This window comes from Budorcas taxicolor, chromosome 5 (assembly GCF_023091745.1).
Source record: "Budorcas taxicolor isolate Tak-1 chromosome 5, Takin1.1, whole genome shotgun sequence".
NCBI classification, from domain to species: Eukaryota; Metazoa; Chordata; class Mammalia; order Artiodactyla; family Bovidae; genus Budorcas; species Budorcas taxicolor.
In genome coordinates, this window is record NC_068914.1 from 92,914,436 (window position 1) to 92,931,545 (window position 17,110).

Consider the following 17,110-nt stretch of genomic DNA (forward strand, 5'->3'; position numbering starts at 1 on the left):
CTATGGGAAGCCCATAGAAATAACATGGGTAAATCTCAAATACACAGTATAGAGAAAAGATATCAATGGGTTTCCAAAGTGGTGCTAGAGGTGAAGAACCCACCTGCTAAGTGGAAACATAAGAGATGCAGGTTCAGTTGCAAACAGTTGGACATGACGGAAGCGACTTAGCACACACGCATGCATCACATGCAAGACTACATACTATATGACTCTATTTTATATGAAGTTAAAGAATAGACATCTAATCAATGATAACTGAAGTCAGAATAGTGGTTCCCTCTGGGGAGTAGTTACTGACTGAAGGAAAACATGAGGGAACACTCTCAGGTAAAGGAAATGGCCTCTGTCTTGGCCTATATATTGACATTGGTCTATATCTTAATTTTAGTATGCTGAAGTGGTGTGTTAAACCATTACAATTTTAATATATGCTTCAATAGCTAAAAAAAATTTAAATTGTAAATTATAAGTTCTAAAGCTACTACTCATGGTCTCCTGCTCCAAGAACTTGGAAACAAAGTCTTAAGTAGCGGATCTGTAGTATGTTCGCCAAGTCTAATGGCAAAACTTTCTTTTATATGGATGGATGAGCAGATGGATGGATGAAGTTGAAGCCAATGAAAGCCAAATAAAGTCTCAATGGCCAGGACCATTCCTATTTTGAGATAGATAATTCATGGTAACTTTAACTCATAAAGCTAAACATTCAATTTGTCTGTTTCCAAACTTTGTTCTTGTCAACCACAAATTGGCACTCGCCATGAGTGCTTGCCATCTATCTCCACAAGGATTAAATCGTGTGCTGCTGCACCTGCTGACGTTCAACACCCTTTGAAGGAGTTCAGGGTAAGAGCAGAAATGAGGTACTCTGTGCTCAGGGAAAAACTGGCAGGACAGGTCTTCAGAAAGTTAGATATTCTCAGGAGCTGATTTTATGAGCCCAATTCTTCATATCTAGAAAAGCACTAAAATCCTTCTTGGTGACAACTATTTCTTGTGACTAGCAAAAGCGTCACAGGACCAGCAGAAACTTTCTACAAAACAAACCAACAAAATAAGTGCTTGATAGCATGTATTCCCCCTTTACTAAAATCCTTTCCCCCTAGGTCTTGGGAACAGTCTCTAAGCTATCTGTCTCCTGGGCTGCAGTCCTCATATTGCCCCAAATAAAGCTCAACTTGCAACTCTCAGCTTGTGCATTGTTTTTAAGTTGACACTCCTCTGTGTGCAAAAGGGTGACTTTCTGGACATGATCTGACTCGCTATGTAGGTCTGCCTATAGGGTGATAATACACAATAGTAAGGAAATTTCAGGCCCAAAACAAATGGTTTATTTTGACAAATTGATAAAGTGAGTTCATGTAGTAATTCTGTGAGTTATAGAGCTTGACTAGAGAAAAAAGACAATGACCATGCAGATGTAAGTATTCTGAGCTATGTGAAAATTAGACTTCTCATTGTAAACAAATATATCCGAATTTTAGTTTCATTCATCCATCTTTTGGGGTTTGTCCACATGAGTCCATCCCTGGGAGCTATTGAAATATCTACGTTTCTGAGTCTAAAATTTTAAGACTAGATACTGGAAAACAGAAAATTCACCAAGGCAATTGATACTAATATTTCAGGCCTCTTGGGAAACTGCCAGGAACATTTTCAGTGGCCTACTAATGGCCACATTGTAATCATTTATAAATCTGTACTATACTTGGTATTTTTAAGGTATGTTTATAAACATATTATGTTTAATTTGAAAAAAGATTAAATTTGATAATATATAATAGTACACATAGAATTATACAAAATAAAAAGCTAATAATAGAAAACTTTAAAACAAAAGTTGCTCATTAAAATAACTATCTTACGATCTAATAAAAAGGACACAGTCCTTGCAACTTGAAGACCTGAAGTTCAGTCCTAGATTAGCCAATTACCACTTACGTGGACTTAAGCAACTCAATAAACCTTACTGTATCTCAGAAAGGTAAAAATATCCCTGTGTATCTTACAAAGATTTTTGTGAGTCTCAAACGATAAGATTAATTAGATGCTTTTCAAATGGTAAAGCGTTATGTAATATAAATACTTCTATCATCATATATCCATTAATATCACATCTGAAGTTAGGTTACCAAATGATGCAACTACATACAAGGAATTGGATCCTCTTAAAAATATAATCACACTAACTCTATAAAATATTTTTACTAAATAACTGATCTAAGAACATAAAGTTCTCCTGTGATAGATTCAATTTGGGGCTTCTATTATTCTTCCCTTCCTATCTCCACACCCTTCACCATGTGATTCGGCAGTTCTGCCCACTAGAGGGAAGACAGAATGCTTAACACCTGCATGACAAGTGAGAAGAACATGCTCTTTCCATTTCTTTCCTTTTGGCTTAAACATGCTACAAGCTTGGTCAATGGGATGCTACCCGATCTGCTGCAGAGACTTGAAATGCGCTTGCACAGTGGGGCTTGCCTTCTTCTCCTTTACCATTCATGATAAGACTTGTGAAGCAGACCTGAGCCTAACCTGCGACTAGTTTATGTCAACCAGCTCCCACCCAAGCCGTAGATGTGTGGGCACAAATAAACTACTGTTGCTTTAAGTCACTGCTTTTTATGGTGTCCTTTCACACCTTGTTACTGTGACGATCACTAACTGACAGGCCCAGTGATGACGCAGAACATAATATACTATATTGGTATGATCATTAGTTTAAAGGATCATCTTTAGGTTATTAATAGATAATGTAATCCATAGCCATTAATTTTATCATTTAATCAGAAATAATCAGTGACTACTAACTATCTACCAGAGAATATCCTAGGCATTGGGCTATTCAGGGTATGGAACATTAGCTTCCCTAATAAACAATGGCAAAATCTTAGTGGCCTATTACAGTAAAAGTTTATTTCCCTCTACATAAAGGCCAATGAAGATGTTCTGGGATGAAGAGCTCTCCTGAGTGGATCTCTTCCAAGTATGACTCAGGAACCAAGACTCTTTCCATACTGTGATGCCATCATGTTCAACATATACCTCTGCTGTCACCTCAGAAGGGGAAGTGAGATGTGGGAAAGCTTCTTGGATACTTAATCCACTTAGCCCAGAAATGACATATACTCCAGTGGGAGAATTAGTCATATGTCTCCACACAGATGCAAAGGGGCTGGAAACTGTAATCTCTGGCTGAGGAGCCACTTCCCAGCAACAACTCTACACCATGAAAGGGGAGGATAAATCTTCGGTCGTTAGTTAAACATTTCGATCACAGCTGGAGAACAGAACAAAGAAAGGAGATCTCCCAATTTCATTGAATTTTTGTTTATTGACTAATTGTCTCACATCAGATACCAAATTTATAAAGGTGAATAAGACATGATTTTTGCCTTCAAAAAAAGTCATAGACTGGGAGAGAAAGAGGAATCCATACAAATAATTATAGCAGATAATAAATGCTATAGTAAACGTAAATACAAGATCCAGTGTTTGTACAGTGGAAGGGATGATGAATTTCTGGGGAGGTGTTAAGGAAGACTATATTTAATTGAGGGGGTGATGCCTGAGCTGAGCCTTAAAAGGTAAATAGAATCTTGCCAGACAGATGGAGAAGTAGCGGGGGATGCTAAGTGGAGACAAAGGTTTGCATCATATAATGGTGCAGAGCCTTTTGCCTTATAAAGTTATGGTATCAAGGGCAAGAGGGAAGAGGAAAACACTGGTGTTTACAATGGTAAAACAGCTTCTTGCTTCACATATAAATTTGGAATAACACAAGTTTCTTAATTCGGAGAAGGCGATGACACCCTACTCCAGTACTCTTGCCTGGAAAATCCCATGGACAGAGGATCCTGGTAGGCTGCGGTCCATGGGGTCGCGAAGAGTCGGACACGACTGAGCGACTTCCCTCTCACTTTTCACTTTCATGCATTGGAGAAGGAAATGGCAATCCACTCCAGTGTTCTTGCCTGGAGAATCCCAGGGACGGGGGAGCCTGGTGGGCTGCCGTGTATAGGGTCACACAGAGTCAGACACGACTGACGCGATTTAGCAGCAGCAGCAGCAAGTTTCTTAATTGGGCTTCCTTGGTGGCTCACCAGTAAAGAATCTGCGTGCCATTGCAGGAGATCCAAGAGATGCAGGTTCAACCCCTAGGTTGTGAAGATCCTCTGGAGAAAGAAATAGCAACCCACTCCAGTATTCTTGCCTGGAGAATCCCACTAACAGAGGGGCCTAGCGGGCTATGGTCCATGGAGTTGCAAAGAGTCAGACATGACTTAGCAACTGAACAAGAAGAAGTTTACTAGTTAGAGCAGCTTTCATTTCAATGAGCACTGCTTTGGAATAATGTTCTCTACAGGAGGACAAGTGCAATCTATGATCTGAGCAAGATGGCAAGTGCCAGAATATATAGAGTACCTAGAGCAGATAACACAGAGACGGTGATGCTTAAGGAGGCAGAATTCAGGAGAAGAAACACTGAATGATAAATTATCTCTCCTCTCAAAGTCTTTGTCAGGAAGAATAAAACAAATAATGGTAAAAATGATGAGTTGGGTTGATCTAATAACTATGTATCACACTCCTTATGTTGCAGAGAATATAGTTTTCAAATCACCCACAGAAGAGTTACAAAAATTAAACACCAACTAGGCCCCAAGATAAAAATCTAGTAAGTACAGAACAATAAACAGTTAAAAAGTAATAAGGTCACATTCTTTGACCACTAAAGCAATGAAACTGAAAATTACTAAATAAAAGTAGCAAGTAGAAAGTTTGGAAGTTCAAAAAAACACTTTCCTAAATAATCAGTGTGTCCAAAACAAAATCAAAATGGCGTCTACTTAAAATATGATTTTTTGAAAAAAATCTCGGATTCAGTTAAAGCTTTGATGAAGGAAATTTATGGTTTCAAATGCTTTAATTGCAAATCAGAAGGAATGAAAACACAAAATTTAAGTCTATGACATAATGATTATACATGAAATCCAAGAAAACCAATTGAAAATTATTAGAAGTAAAGAGAGATAAATCTTCACTCAGATTTATCTGCTCCAGCACCTCAGTACTTTGCCACCATGCCCCACTGCTTCCTGGCCTTTAGTCTGTAAAAGGTAAATGAAGGGCTACGTCCCCTCTAAGTGCTTCCACACAATCCCATGAGATTGTTACAGAGGAGGTTGCTGGATTTTCCAGGCCAACCTTGAATATGATCCAGTAAAAGAATGAATTAAAAAATAAAAGTGAAGAGAATGGTATTCACAAACATTTGTCATCGTTCTCTAAGTTAATCTCTCTTAATGATAATCAAATGTGAAATGTCACTCCTTATTAAAAGCTATAGAAAAACTAAACACTAGCCATTAGCATTATTACGTTGTTCTCTTAAAAGTGTTCTCTTTAAGGTAGAAAGCAGTGAGATGCTCTGAACAAAGTAAAGAAAGGTGAATTTGTCAAAATAAAATATATTAGCTTATATCTAAATATCAAGAGTTCTTTAACACACCATCTGGATCTAAATTTAACCTCGGTAGCCCTTCTCAGCTAAATATGCAAAGAAATTCATGTGAATTTGTATAACAGACCAACCAGCTAAGAGTCTATGAGAGAAGGAATTGTATCCCCTCTGTCAGAGGCAGAGTATCAGCATCTGGCATGTAGTATGCCTAATAAATACATGTTGAATGATGCCCAAAGACAGACTTCAGTATTCTTACAGAGATTTATATTTTATTTCCTGGCTTTTCACTGTTAAGAGAACCTCAAAAATAAGAAATCTAAAATAACAAATTGATTTGTAAGAGTGAAATGATAGTCAACATATTCTCACATTTATAAGACCTGAAAATGTTTTCCTTCTTAATATTTCTTGAGAAAGGCTTACTATGTTAGGCAGATTGTCTCATTTGCTAATAAACTTTCAAAATTCTAGTTCTATATTCAAATTCCCCATTTTCCTTCAATTTAGTGACCACCGTTAACAGCCCACTCTAGTTTTCACCACCCATATGTTTTTGCCTCAAGCTTTAACTGATTATATTCTTTGATTTCCTTTCCCTGGTGTAGACTCCTTTTCAACTACAGATCTTAAAAGCGACACTAGCTGCTTTTTGTTCCTTGGAGCTTTTGAGGGTTGTTTTTTTTTTTCTCTCTCTCTCTTTCAGGATAATTATATTCTGTTGTGCCTTTTATTATCGTGCCTTTTAGGATCTCCTAACCTTGTACACTCTTGGACTTTATTTAATAGTGAGCTCTCCCCTCCACTCTCCGCACTAAACCACGCTCATTACGTTTCTTAATCCTCCATAATTTGCTTTCATGAAATCTTATACCTTTGAGTTGCTGTGTTCTGTGAGCCCATTTCCTTAGTACTGTGATTCCAAGCAGCCCAGAATCAACAACCGCTAAACATAAGCTTATTCACTTTCTCAGCCAACATGACTCTACAGGAAAAAAAAAAATCTTTGTTTTGAATGTTTATGGACCATGAAACTATACCATTTAACTTGGTATTTCATTTTCTCACCCAAACACTGCCTGAGAAGGTGAGGACCACAAAATTAAGACTCTGGGCAGTCCTTACCATACAGTTTTTAACTTATAGGTTTCATGTTCTTCTTGGTTAGAAAACTACTCTATTTCAATAGAACAGAAATAACAATATCCTGATGTTATGTAGTAGCTAGTAAATTCTAACTATATCTTTTCCTCATACCCAGAGTTCAGGAGATAAGAAAAAACATCTTTTTCCAGTTATTCTGCAAGAGCTCTGCTTTTCCAAACGGGTTGTTTTTTAAAAGACACGCTCATGTCACTGAAATTTGACTACACAGCCAACTTTGATCTTTTCAGCAATTCATTCTTTGCTTTGTCTTCCATTCTGCTCATCACTGGCACCTTTGCTGATAGGTATGTACGGAAAGGCCAAGAGACCATATAGTCTGGGTTTTGTTTTAACTTCCTAAGGACTTTGGTTAAATTTTTAAAAACCGACAACAACACACAAAACAAAACCCAACCAAACTTGGTAGTGAATTGAAAGAGTTAATGAAGTTTCCAAAGGTGCCTAGCTTATTCAAGCAAAGTTTACACTTCAGCCCAGTGCACGTTAACTTGTGATTCTCCCCATCCAGATGATAGAAAGCAAAGCCAGTAAGTTCTTTATTTAATTGGTTTGCATCCACACACTGACCTCCAGGGCTCTGTTTACATAGCCTATCATGCAATATGCTCCACAGTTCTCTGCCTCTTTCAAAAGCATGTTTCTCCTGAGATTTGATATATGGCTTTCATGTTTAATCACTACACTAAACTCAATGCTCTGCTTCCTCCAGCATCAACTAACTTCCCTTCTTGGGAGGTGGGGAGAAGAGCACTGCCTCTTGCTACTTCTGAACATAAAAGGAAGTCTGTTTCACTCTGTTAGTAAAATCACCAACTACTCAGGATCATAGACAAGCAACATTAGTATATTAACTAGGAAACAGTATTAAAATGGAACCCTTAAAACTCCTTTAGAAATAAGGTGGGCTGATTGTTCTCACCTGGCAAAGCTAACCTTTAGGTCATTGGGTTATAAACAGAAATGGAGGTTAAACAGGATACAACCCAGTACATAGAGGACACAGCTAGACGGTAGCTAAAGTTTGCATCAAATTAGTCTTGAGGACAGAACAATTCTGGGGTTCTCAGATTAGAATTAATTCAGCACCTTCTGATTTTTTCTTAACCTTCACCACATGAATAGAACTTCCAACATCTCCAACTGAATGTGGACACGGTAATGTCAGGATCCTCTCCATAAGAAATTGTATGTGACTCAAATTTCTGAGATAAATGGAAACCTCAGAAAAATAACTGACTTCTTTCAATAAGTCAACACAATTTATGATTTTCAGGTTTTAAAAATCACATGAAATGTATTTCACTTTAAGATAATTCAAGCAAAAAAAGAAAACTGAAACAAAAGGCAAAGTATTGACAACAGCAAAAGCTAGATGATGAATGTGTACGTGCTTACGATACTATACCCTCTGCTTTCATATACAGTTGAAAGTTTTTCATTAAAAAATTTTTTAAAACTTTAAAAGTGCAAAGTTGTTTGTGAATCTGCTTTCATAGAAAAAATCTATACGACTTTGATAAGAGAAAATTAAAACACTTCCTAGGCTGATCATTTTGGTATATATTTAAAAACTGACATTTTTCACCATGTTCTGACAATGAAAACTTTCCTTCCTTCTGAATCTCACTCTACAGCCTGAAACTCATTTATACAAACTGCAAATATGCAGTAAGCTGCATAAGTTGGGTCCTTTACTTGAAGGACCCAAATAAACTGTATACACACACACACATATATATATATATTTTTACTTTGAAATTCTTTCCTTTATGGCTAGTCATTGACCACACTATTTATTTTTTTAAGAGCTTTTTTTTTCTTAGTAAGATCAGCATCTTTCATTTAAAAATCTTACTTTGTCAGGAACACTGTTACAGTTGTATACAACATTAAACAGAGCTAGTTTACTTTCTGTATTTGATGAACAATAGAGAACCTGAACCTATTAAAGTCACATATTTAATTGTTCCAACATGCTACCTTATTCTAACCAAGATTCGCATGCATTAGAATGCCAAAGAATACATTTCTAGCTTTCTTTGTCATGATTCCTTCTTTTGATATTAAGCTAAAAGAATTTATAAGAAAAAAGAATTACCTGATTCTTAACTTGAAACCATCTGAATTCTTTCCATGACATATTTAGATTCAAAATTAAAAGAAAAAAAATAAACATTTAATCATATTCTCTGTAAGATTTTTCAGAGCACAAAACTTTGGAGCTTTCAGAGACAGGTAGATGTTGTCCATGAAAGATGTTTAAAAAAAATTAAGACTTAGAAAAAATAAGAATCATGAACAAAATCTTTGGTCACAAGAGTGAAAGATGTGTGCCTGTACAGATGTTATAACTATTTTCATGATAAATACTAACCTTCACTACAGGAATTTAGCAGCACACTTTAATTTGGATTTGAAAATTTAACATAAATTTTCTAACTTTGACAATAGCTGCCTAATATTTCAGTTTTATACACTACTTCCAGGTTTTGCCTTCAAAATGAACCTAGTGGACTTTTTCATTTTTAAAAGTTATATTCCAGATCCTGTAGGCTAAAACCAGTTTTTGACTTGATTTTTAAGGGATTTGACCACAATAAAGGGGAATTTTAGTAAATATTTGATGGCTGATTGGCAATGATAAAAAGACAGGCAGTTTTATGTAAAAATTAATACTCACTTTTTTCCATTTCTCTTTTATTGTATTTGAATATTTAAACTATTTTGAAATGACAAAGACTTTTTACCCTATTTTGAATATTTTACCCTATTTTACTCCTATGAGTCAATTTTTTTTAAAAAGTCAAAAGAATGGATACAATGCCATCATGCCTTTAGTCTCCACATCATCAACACTGTAAACCAGAAATGTTTACCTTCCATTATCACTGTCACATGTGACTCAGAAGCCTAAGTGCACACAGCATGGAAAGATTTCTGATATCGCAGTTCTTAAATTGGGTGAAATTGTTAACTCAAACGTACAGATGTCATATTTAAAGGGTTTCACATCAAGTTGAAGAAATTCATTAAGCTATATAATAAAAGATACAGTTTTTGAAGAAGAAAAACATATCAGCTCCTTAACATCACTATCAAAAAGTACAGTCCTTGGTTCCTTTGTGAACATAACAAACAAAAACTTTTTTTTAAGTTAAAACATAGTGGAACTTAAACCAGAGTAAGAATGTTACTTTTAAATTCAATGAGTTATATATATTTTCTGCAAATTATTTTCTTCTGGAATTGAAAATTAATGTTTATTTATCTATAATACTTCAATAAGAGGCATAATTCCTTTGTACTGAACATGAGGTAATTTTTGTCCTTTAATTGTAAACACCATCAGAAACTCTGGAGCATGGAAATCTCAGCTAGTGACATGAGGACACAGTCAAATGTAAGGATTATATAGCTATATTCATGCTTAATGAGAAGAAAACATCTAAAAAGGCAGATATGCCACTGTTTGTGAGAATGTAAATTTTGTCTTGACAGAGCCGAAACAATGGCTTAAGGTGACCTTCATTTTCCATCACCCATCTCCCTGGCAAAACAAATTTTAAAAAATGAATAAGTCATAGACAAATTTCTATTTCTATTGGCTAAAACCCTTTACAGTTTGCTGGATTAAATGTATCTATTACCCATTTATGATGACAAGTCACTTGCAGAGAACCTTCAAATTATTCAGGATTTTTGTCCACTGAGAGAACATTCTGTTTTTAGCAATGAGTATCTACGACCTTCATCTTTGCTTTTAAAATGAAACTCTGCAGATATAGAGCCTTTAGTACTTATTTCAGAACCATCGAGAATCCCAAAGTGAACATCTTAATAACATCATTCCAAACAGTCAATAGTCCTGCCTTGAGGTGGGGTTCATGTTTTGAAAAGAGACTGCCTAGTCTGTTTAAAATCAAAATGGTTCTTGATCTGATGAATTACTCCTCAGAGAATAATGTAAATAAAATATACTCAGAATAACATTATTAATATAAACATACCTGAACCGGAGTCAAATTTGGTTTCTGACCTGCAAAGGGAAAGAAATTTTTTACAATATAAAAATCACATTAAACAGTAACTTAAGAGGGGGGAAAGATATAATAGTAACAGATTTCAGTACATTGGTCAAAAAGTAAGACAGCTTTTTAAAACGCAAATTCATGTTTATTTTAACCATTTTAAGTGCATGTATAATCTTAGGTCCTCTAAACATGTATATATCCATAGAGATGGCACAGTATGGAAAAGATATTAACTTTTCAGCATTTTTTTGAGACAGAAAGAGAATAAATTTTGTAAAACAAACAAACAAAAAAAGGCAGCCAATCTTTACAGATTAACTTTTCAGTAATATATAAGGCAACTTAAAAAACCCTCAAATTTTAAATTATCCTTTTTACTTATTATTAAAGATTTTCAATTATTCAAAATCAAGTAATTTTTCACTAAGTTCTTCACAGAGTAAATGAACCTAGTAACCCCATACATTTAATAAGAAGGAGAAAAAAGAATCTGAGCCCTTGTGGGAACATGATGTTTCAGATATAGGTTAATACTGGTTGTAAATTCAGAAGCCTTTGAAGCTCTCAGTCTGGCTGTGGGAAAACTTCTGTTGGGTAATTATTCTCAAGATGCTGCTGATGTGCTGTCAAGCAGAATTAACCCTATGACTAGGCCTATCTACACAAGCTACTATAAGACAGCATTGTCTATATCTAGCTCTCAAACCAATTAGTGGGCATGCTCCAGTTGGATTTATATCACACATTAACAATCAATAGTATATATGTTCACAGCTGCCACAGCAAGATACAAGAACCGACCAGCAGGAGTCCTGTTAAAGGATGTTACATTGACAGAGAAGTTTTTTTTTTTTTTTTTTTCCTGGGGAAATGTAGTTAACTAAGTGGGAAAGGAGATTTCTTTGAAATTATGCCAGGGTACCAAAGCACTTTTGGAAGCGGTGGCTTTCTTTACCTAAATTAGCTTCAAGAAAAGTCATCAAAGGAGGAAGGGGGGGAAGGATAAGCAAGAAACAGGTTCCTTTGACATAAAAATTCGTTCTCAAGTATCCCCAAATAAAGTTTCAGCTGAGGCTTCAACAAAGTCAAAAATCATAAACACAAAAAAATGATTATCACAACCATGGTTATCAACAGCCACCGCTGTAATCCGGGCTCGTATCTGTCTCAAACCCTGGCCCCACTATAGTCCTCAGCTCGATCCTTTCCTCAGGTGTCCCTGATTCCTGTTTCAGGTGCAAACCTACTTTTACTTTTTGTCCTCTCCTCTTCTGGAAAGCCTAGCATCATGCCCACTTCTTTGTTTCCCACATTCTGGGCATAGCTCTAAATGGCAACACTCACCACACATTGCCCTGCTGGTCTCCTTGCCTGTCTTCTCCACTACACTATGCCTTACTAGAGTCCTCAGTCACAGCATCAGCCTAGTGCCTGGTGCGCATGCCTATAACGGGAAATGTCTATAAGTCAACAAATGTCTATAAAGGGAAATCCCTGCCTCCCCATGCATCCTGTATAAGAGGTGCTCCTCCTGCTAACATTACCTAGACTCATGCCCGAAAGGGCACTCTGTCATCTCCCCTGAAACCAGGCTAGAGCAATTGCTCCTTCTTCCTGTTAAATCTTCAATATCTGAGTTTCCCCAGGTTCCTCCTCCCTTATGTATAGAAGAGCTCCAGAATTAACTTAAAACCCTCCTTCAAACCTGTGTCATACTCTTGTTATCCCTTTTTCTTCCTGGCTTTACAAGCGAGTATACTGAGAGGATAGATTCTAACCTATACTGCACATCTTCCTTTCCTGACCTCCCAACATAGTCACTCTGTGAACCACGAGGATCTGTCCTTGCTAAGTTTTCTCAATGGCTTCCTAATACCAAACCCAACAGCCCTGTTACAGTCCCCACTTTACTAAGCCTCTCTCCCACTAAATCCTGCCTGAACATTGTGCTGTGACCTCAAATGCCACATGTACTAAACTGAATTCATTTTCTTTTCCCACAAATATAATTCTCCTGCTATATTTCCTATCCTTTTGAGTCAGAAATGATGATGCTATTCTAGTTTTCTTCTGCACCCCCAATATCTAACTAGTCACCCAAACCTGTTGATTCTACTACCTTCTCCCTCCTCTCTATCCTCATTCTTACCACCTTTAGGCCTATTTAGGGCTTCCCTGGTGGCTCAGCAGGTAGAGAATCTACCTGCCATGCGGGAGACCAGAGTTTGATCCCTGGGTCAGGAAGATCCCCTGGAGAAGAGAAAAGCAACCCACTCCAGTATTCTTGCCTGAAGAATTCCACGGACAGAGGAGTTTTGCCAGCTACAGTCCATGGGGTTGCAAACAGTCAGACTGAGCAACTAACACTTTGGCTCAATCATCTCATCTAATCAGCTGCCAGATGTCTTCCAAACATTAATCTGATCACATTATCACCAACACCCAACAACTGAGCAGAGTTTTTCCAAACTTAAATCACAAGTTGACCCATGAGTGGATTATACAACTAATTTAGTGGATTATGACTAGTATTTTTTTTTAGTGAAGTAGAACAGAGACAGATGCATCCCATATTGAGAGCATGTGCAGTTTTGTGTAACTTTTAGGTAGAAGTGCATGCATTTGTGTGTGTGTGTGTTTTCATGTATATGCATACTAGCCAGTTACTAGCCTTACAAATGAGCAAAGAGCATCTGCTCTGGTCTTCCTCTGGCTGCACTCTCCTCTCCACCAGGCAAGGAGTCTCTTATTTCCCTGGAAGCTCCAAGTACCAATGTCCTCAGCCTTTTCGGCCCAAATGGCCCTGAGCTGACTTCCTCAGCCTATGTGGATCTTTTACAGATCAGCTTGTGCTGCTACTGTGTGTGTATCTCCAGCCCAAGCAGTGGCCAAAGGCTGTTCCTGGAAGGAAAGAGCTTGAACCTGAGGGCAGAAGGAAGGGGAAACAAAGAGGGCAGGGCAAAATGCTTTTCCTATTCTTCCACATTCCTGCTCAGAGAATTCTTCATTCAAACCCTCCTGTGAGAGTCGGGAGCTGGGAGGACCAAGAAGCCAGGGGTTGCCCCTTAGGCCAGACTGTCACAGTCTTGATGGCCTTGGAACTGGGGGCCTGACTGGTGGGAACAGGGAATGGAGAGTGGGGAGGAGTACAGACCCTGTGGCAGAAGTGAAAGAGTCTCTCCCTCAATGAAGAAGAAAAGAAAGGTGTTTCTCTTACAGATTCCATAACCATTGGAAGAGAAGGCTGAGGGAAGCTTCTCCTCCCCTCCCACTTGGCCTGGTTACCATTACCTCTGCATTTCCCCAGGCTGAATAACCGTCTTTTGCTGGAAGACAAGTTTATTTAAAATCTACCCTATCCTAGGGCTGCCCTGCCAGTCCAGTGGTTAAAAATCCGCACTTCCATTGCTGAGACAAAGGTTCAATCCCTGGTTAAGAAACTAAGATCCTGTATGCCCCACAGCTATAAAATAAATTTTAAAAAAATAAACTTAATAAAATAAAATTTGCACTTTTTTCAATTACCTGATATCAGTGATTCTACACACTGTTTTCACTGTTTTTGTTACAAGGTTTATCTGTCAAGGTAGGTTAGCAAACTTTTCTGACAGTTTATTGCCTTGACTTATAACTTTTAAATAATTAGCTGTATTGTATCCCCACTTGTCCTCCTGCCCAGGCCCTGCATATGTTGGGGCCAGGACTAGTAATGAGCCATCATGTAGAAAAGTATGTCTTACAATGGGTCACAGACGAAAACATTAAGGACACCAAGTTCACCCTCCTCTGCATGGGGTATAAGGGGCCCACCATGATCTGGTTCTCCTGTCCCACCTGTAATCCTGCCTCAAATCCACCTCTAAACTGTAGCCTTCACTCTCACTGAATCCAACAATTGCCACATTATTTCACAGCCTCCATCCAGTATCCTCAGTTTAGAACACCTTTCCTCCAGTTCATTGCTGACAAATGTTTACTCCATAGACTCGCCTCAGTCCCGGCAGCAGCCTGCCTACCCCTGTCTCCCCCTAGAGTTTCTTGCTTACCTTCAGTAACTCCATAGTTTGGGTCCTGGCACAGCAAACTGCCTCCCGCCCCTGCTGCTCCCCTGCTATGCGGCACTGACACTAAGCCCAGCAGGGTCTCTTCATGTCCCCAGCACTGAGCATAGCACCTGGTATATAACAGTTATTAAATAGGTGTAGCAGGGGACTTCTCTGGTTGTCCAGTGGCTAGGACTCCATACTTCCACTGCAGGGACACTGGTTTGATCCCTGGTCAGGGAACTAAGATCTGCTGTGCCAAAAAAAAAAAATCTTGAACTGAATAAAAATGAAAATATAACATATCAACTTTAAAAATTATATGGGAAAAGTGACAATTTTTTAAATGGGTAGCAGGAATTAACACTTGAACAAGTGAATCTGTAAATTAACAGAGGGCCAAAAACAAGATATAGTAACCAAAAACTCTATAAAATGCCTCATTTGCCATATGAAAAATCATGTCAGAAACTGTTATTCCCCAGACCATTTTATCTCCTTCAGAGAAATCTGGTCAACATGCAAAAAATACACATGATGTACAGAGAAACATTTTCAAAAACTAATTAATGATTTAAGTATCAGCTTAAAAAAATACTTTCAGAATTCTCAGGCACAGTACTGCACCTTCAAAAAGCCACAACTGGGACTTCCCTGGTGGTCCAGTGGCTAAGACTTGAACTCCCAATGCAGTGGGCCTGGGTTCAATCCCTGGTCAGGGAACTAGATCCCACATTCCAAAACTTAAGATTCTGAGTTCCATAACTAAGACCTGACACAGCCAAATAAACAAACAAAAATAAATATTTAAAAAATCCAAAACTATTCTAATAATAATTAAAGTATGATAATAAAACTGAACACTATCAGTTTTAGGGTTAGAGAAAACTGGTTCTATGGTATAAGTTAATTTAATTTCTATTGAATTTTACATATACACATACATACACAGAGAAACAAAGCACTCCTCTATCATACTATGGACTCTGATCACCTCTACTCATAAATCCTCTTTAAGAAAGTAAACAAAATATAAATTGTGACATTGTACAGGAGATAGGGATCAAGACCATCCCCAAGAAAAAGAAATGCAAAAAAAACAAAACGGCTGTCTGAGGAGGCCTTACAAAGAGCTACGAAAAGAAGCGAAGTGAAAGGCAAAGGAAAAAAGGAAAGATACACCCATTTCCATGCAGAGTTCCAAAGAATAGCAAGGAGAGATAAGAAAGACTTCCTCAGTGCTCAGTGCAAAGAAATAGAGGAAAACAATAGAATGGGAAAGACTAGAGATCTCTTCAAGAAAACTAGAGACACCAAGAGAGCATTTCATGCAAAGATGGGCACAATAAGGGACAGAAATGGTCTGGACCTAACAGAAGCAGAAGATATAAAGAAGAGGTGGCAAGAATACACAGAAGAACTATACAAAAAAGATCTTCATGACCCAGATAATCACGATGGTGTGATCATTCACCTAGAGCCAGACATCCTGGAATGCGAAGTCAAGTGGGCCTTAGGAAGCATCACTACAAACAAAGCTAGTCGAGGTGATGGAATTCCAGTTGAGCTATTTTAAATCCTAAAAGATGATGCTGTGAAAGTGCTGCACTCAATATGCCAGCAAATTTGGAAAACTTGGTAGTGGTCACAGGACTGGAAAAGGTCCATTTCATTCCAATCCCAAAGAAAGGCAATGCCAAAGAATGATCAAACTACCACACAATTGCACTCATCTCACATGCTAGTAAAAAATGCTCAAAATTCCCCAAGCCAGGCTTCAATAGTACGTGAACTGTGAACTTCCAGATGTTCAGTCTGGTTTTTGAAAAGGTAGAGGAACCAGAGATCAAATTGCCAACATCCATTGGATCACTGAAAAAGCCAGAGAGTTCCAGAAAAACATCTATTTCTGCTTTATTGACTATGCTAAAGGCTTTGACTGTGTGGATCACAACAAACCATGGAAAATTCTTCAAGAGATGGGAATACCAGAACACCTGACTTGTCTCTTGAGAAATCTGTATGCAGGTCAGGAAGCAACAGTTAGAACTAGACATGGAACAACAGACTGGTTCCAAATCGGGAAAGGAATACATCAAGGCTGTATATTGTCACCCTGCTTATTTAACTTATATGCAGAGTATATCATGAGGAACACTGGACTGGATGAAGCACAAGCTGGAATCAAAATTGCTGGGAGAAATATCAATAACCTCAGATACACAGATGACACCACCCTTATGGCAGAAAGCAAAGAACATAAGAGCCTCTTGATGAAAGTGAAAGAGGAAAGTGAAAATGTTGGCTTTAAACACAACATTCAGAAAACTAAGATCATGGCATCTGGTCTCATCATTTCATGGCAAACAGATGGGGAAACAGTGGGAACAGTGACAGAC

General features: G+C 37.8%; 1 protein-coding gene across 2 annotated transcripts in view; it reads right to left on the reverse strand.

Moving 5' to 3' along the window:
• Nucleotides 1–17,110, reverse strand: part of MSRB3 (methionine sulfoxide reductase B3) — a 180,120-nt gene that overhangs the window by 64,255 nt on the left and 98,755 nt on the right. For both annotated transcript variants that reach the window (XM_052639631.1, XM_052639632.1), the window contains exon 5: nucleotides 10,645–10,673. In XM_052639631.1, coding sequence (XP_052495591.1) covers nucleotides 10,645–10,673 — 29 coding nt within the window. The remainder of the gene's footprint in view (nucleotides 1–10,644; nucleotides 10,674–17,110) is intronic.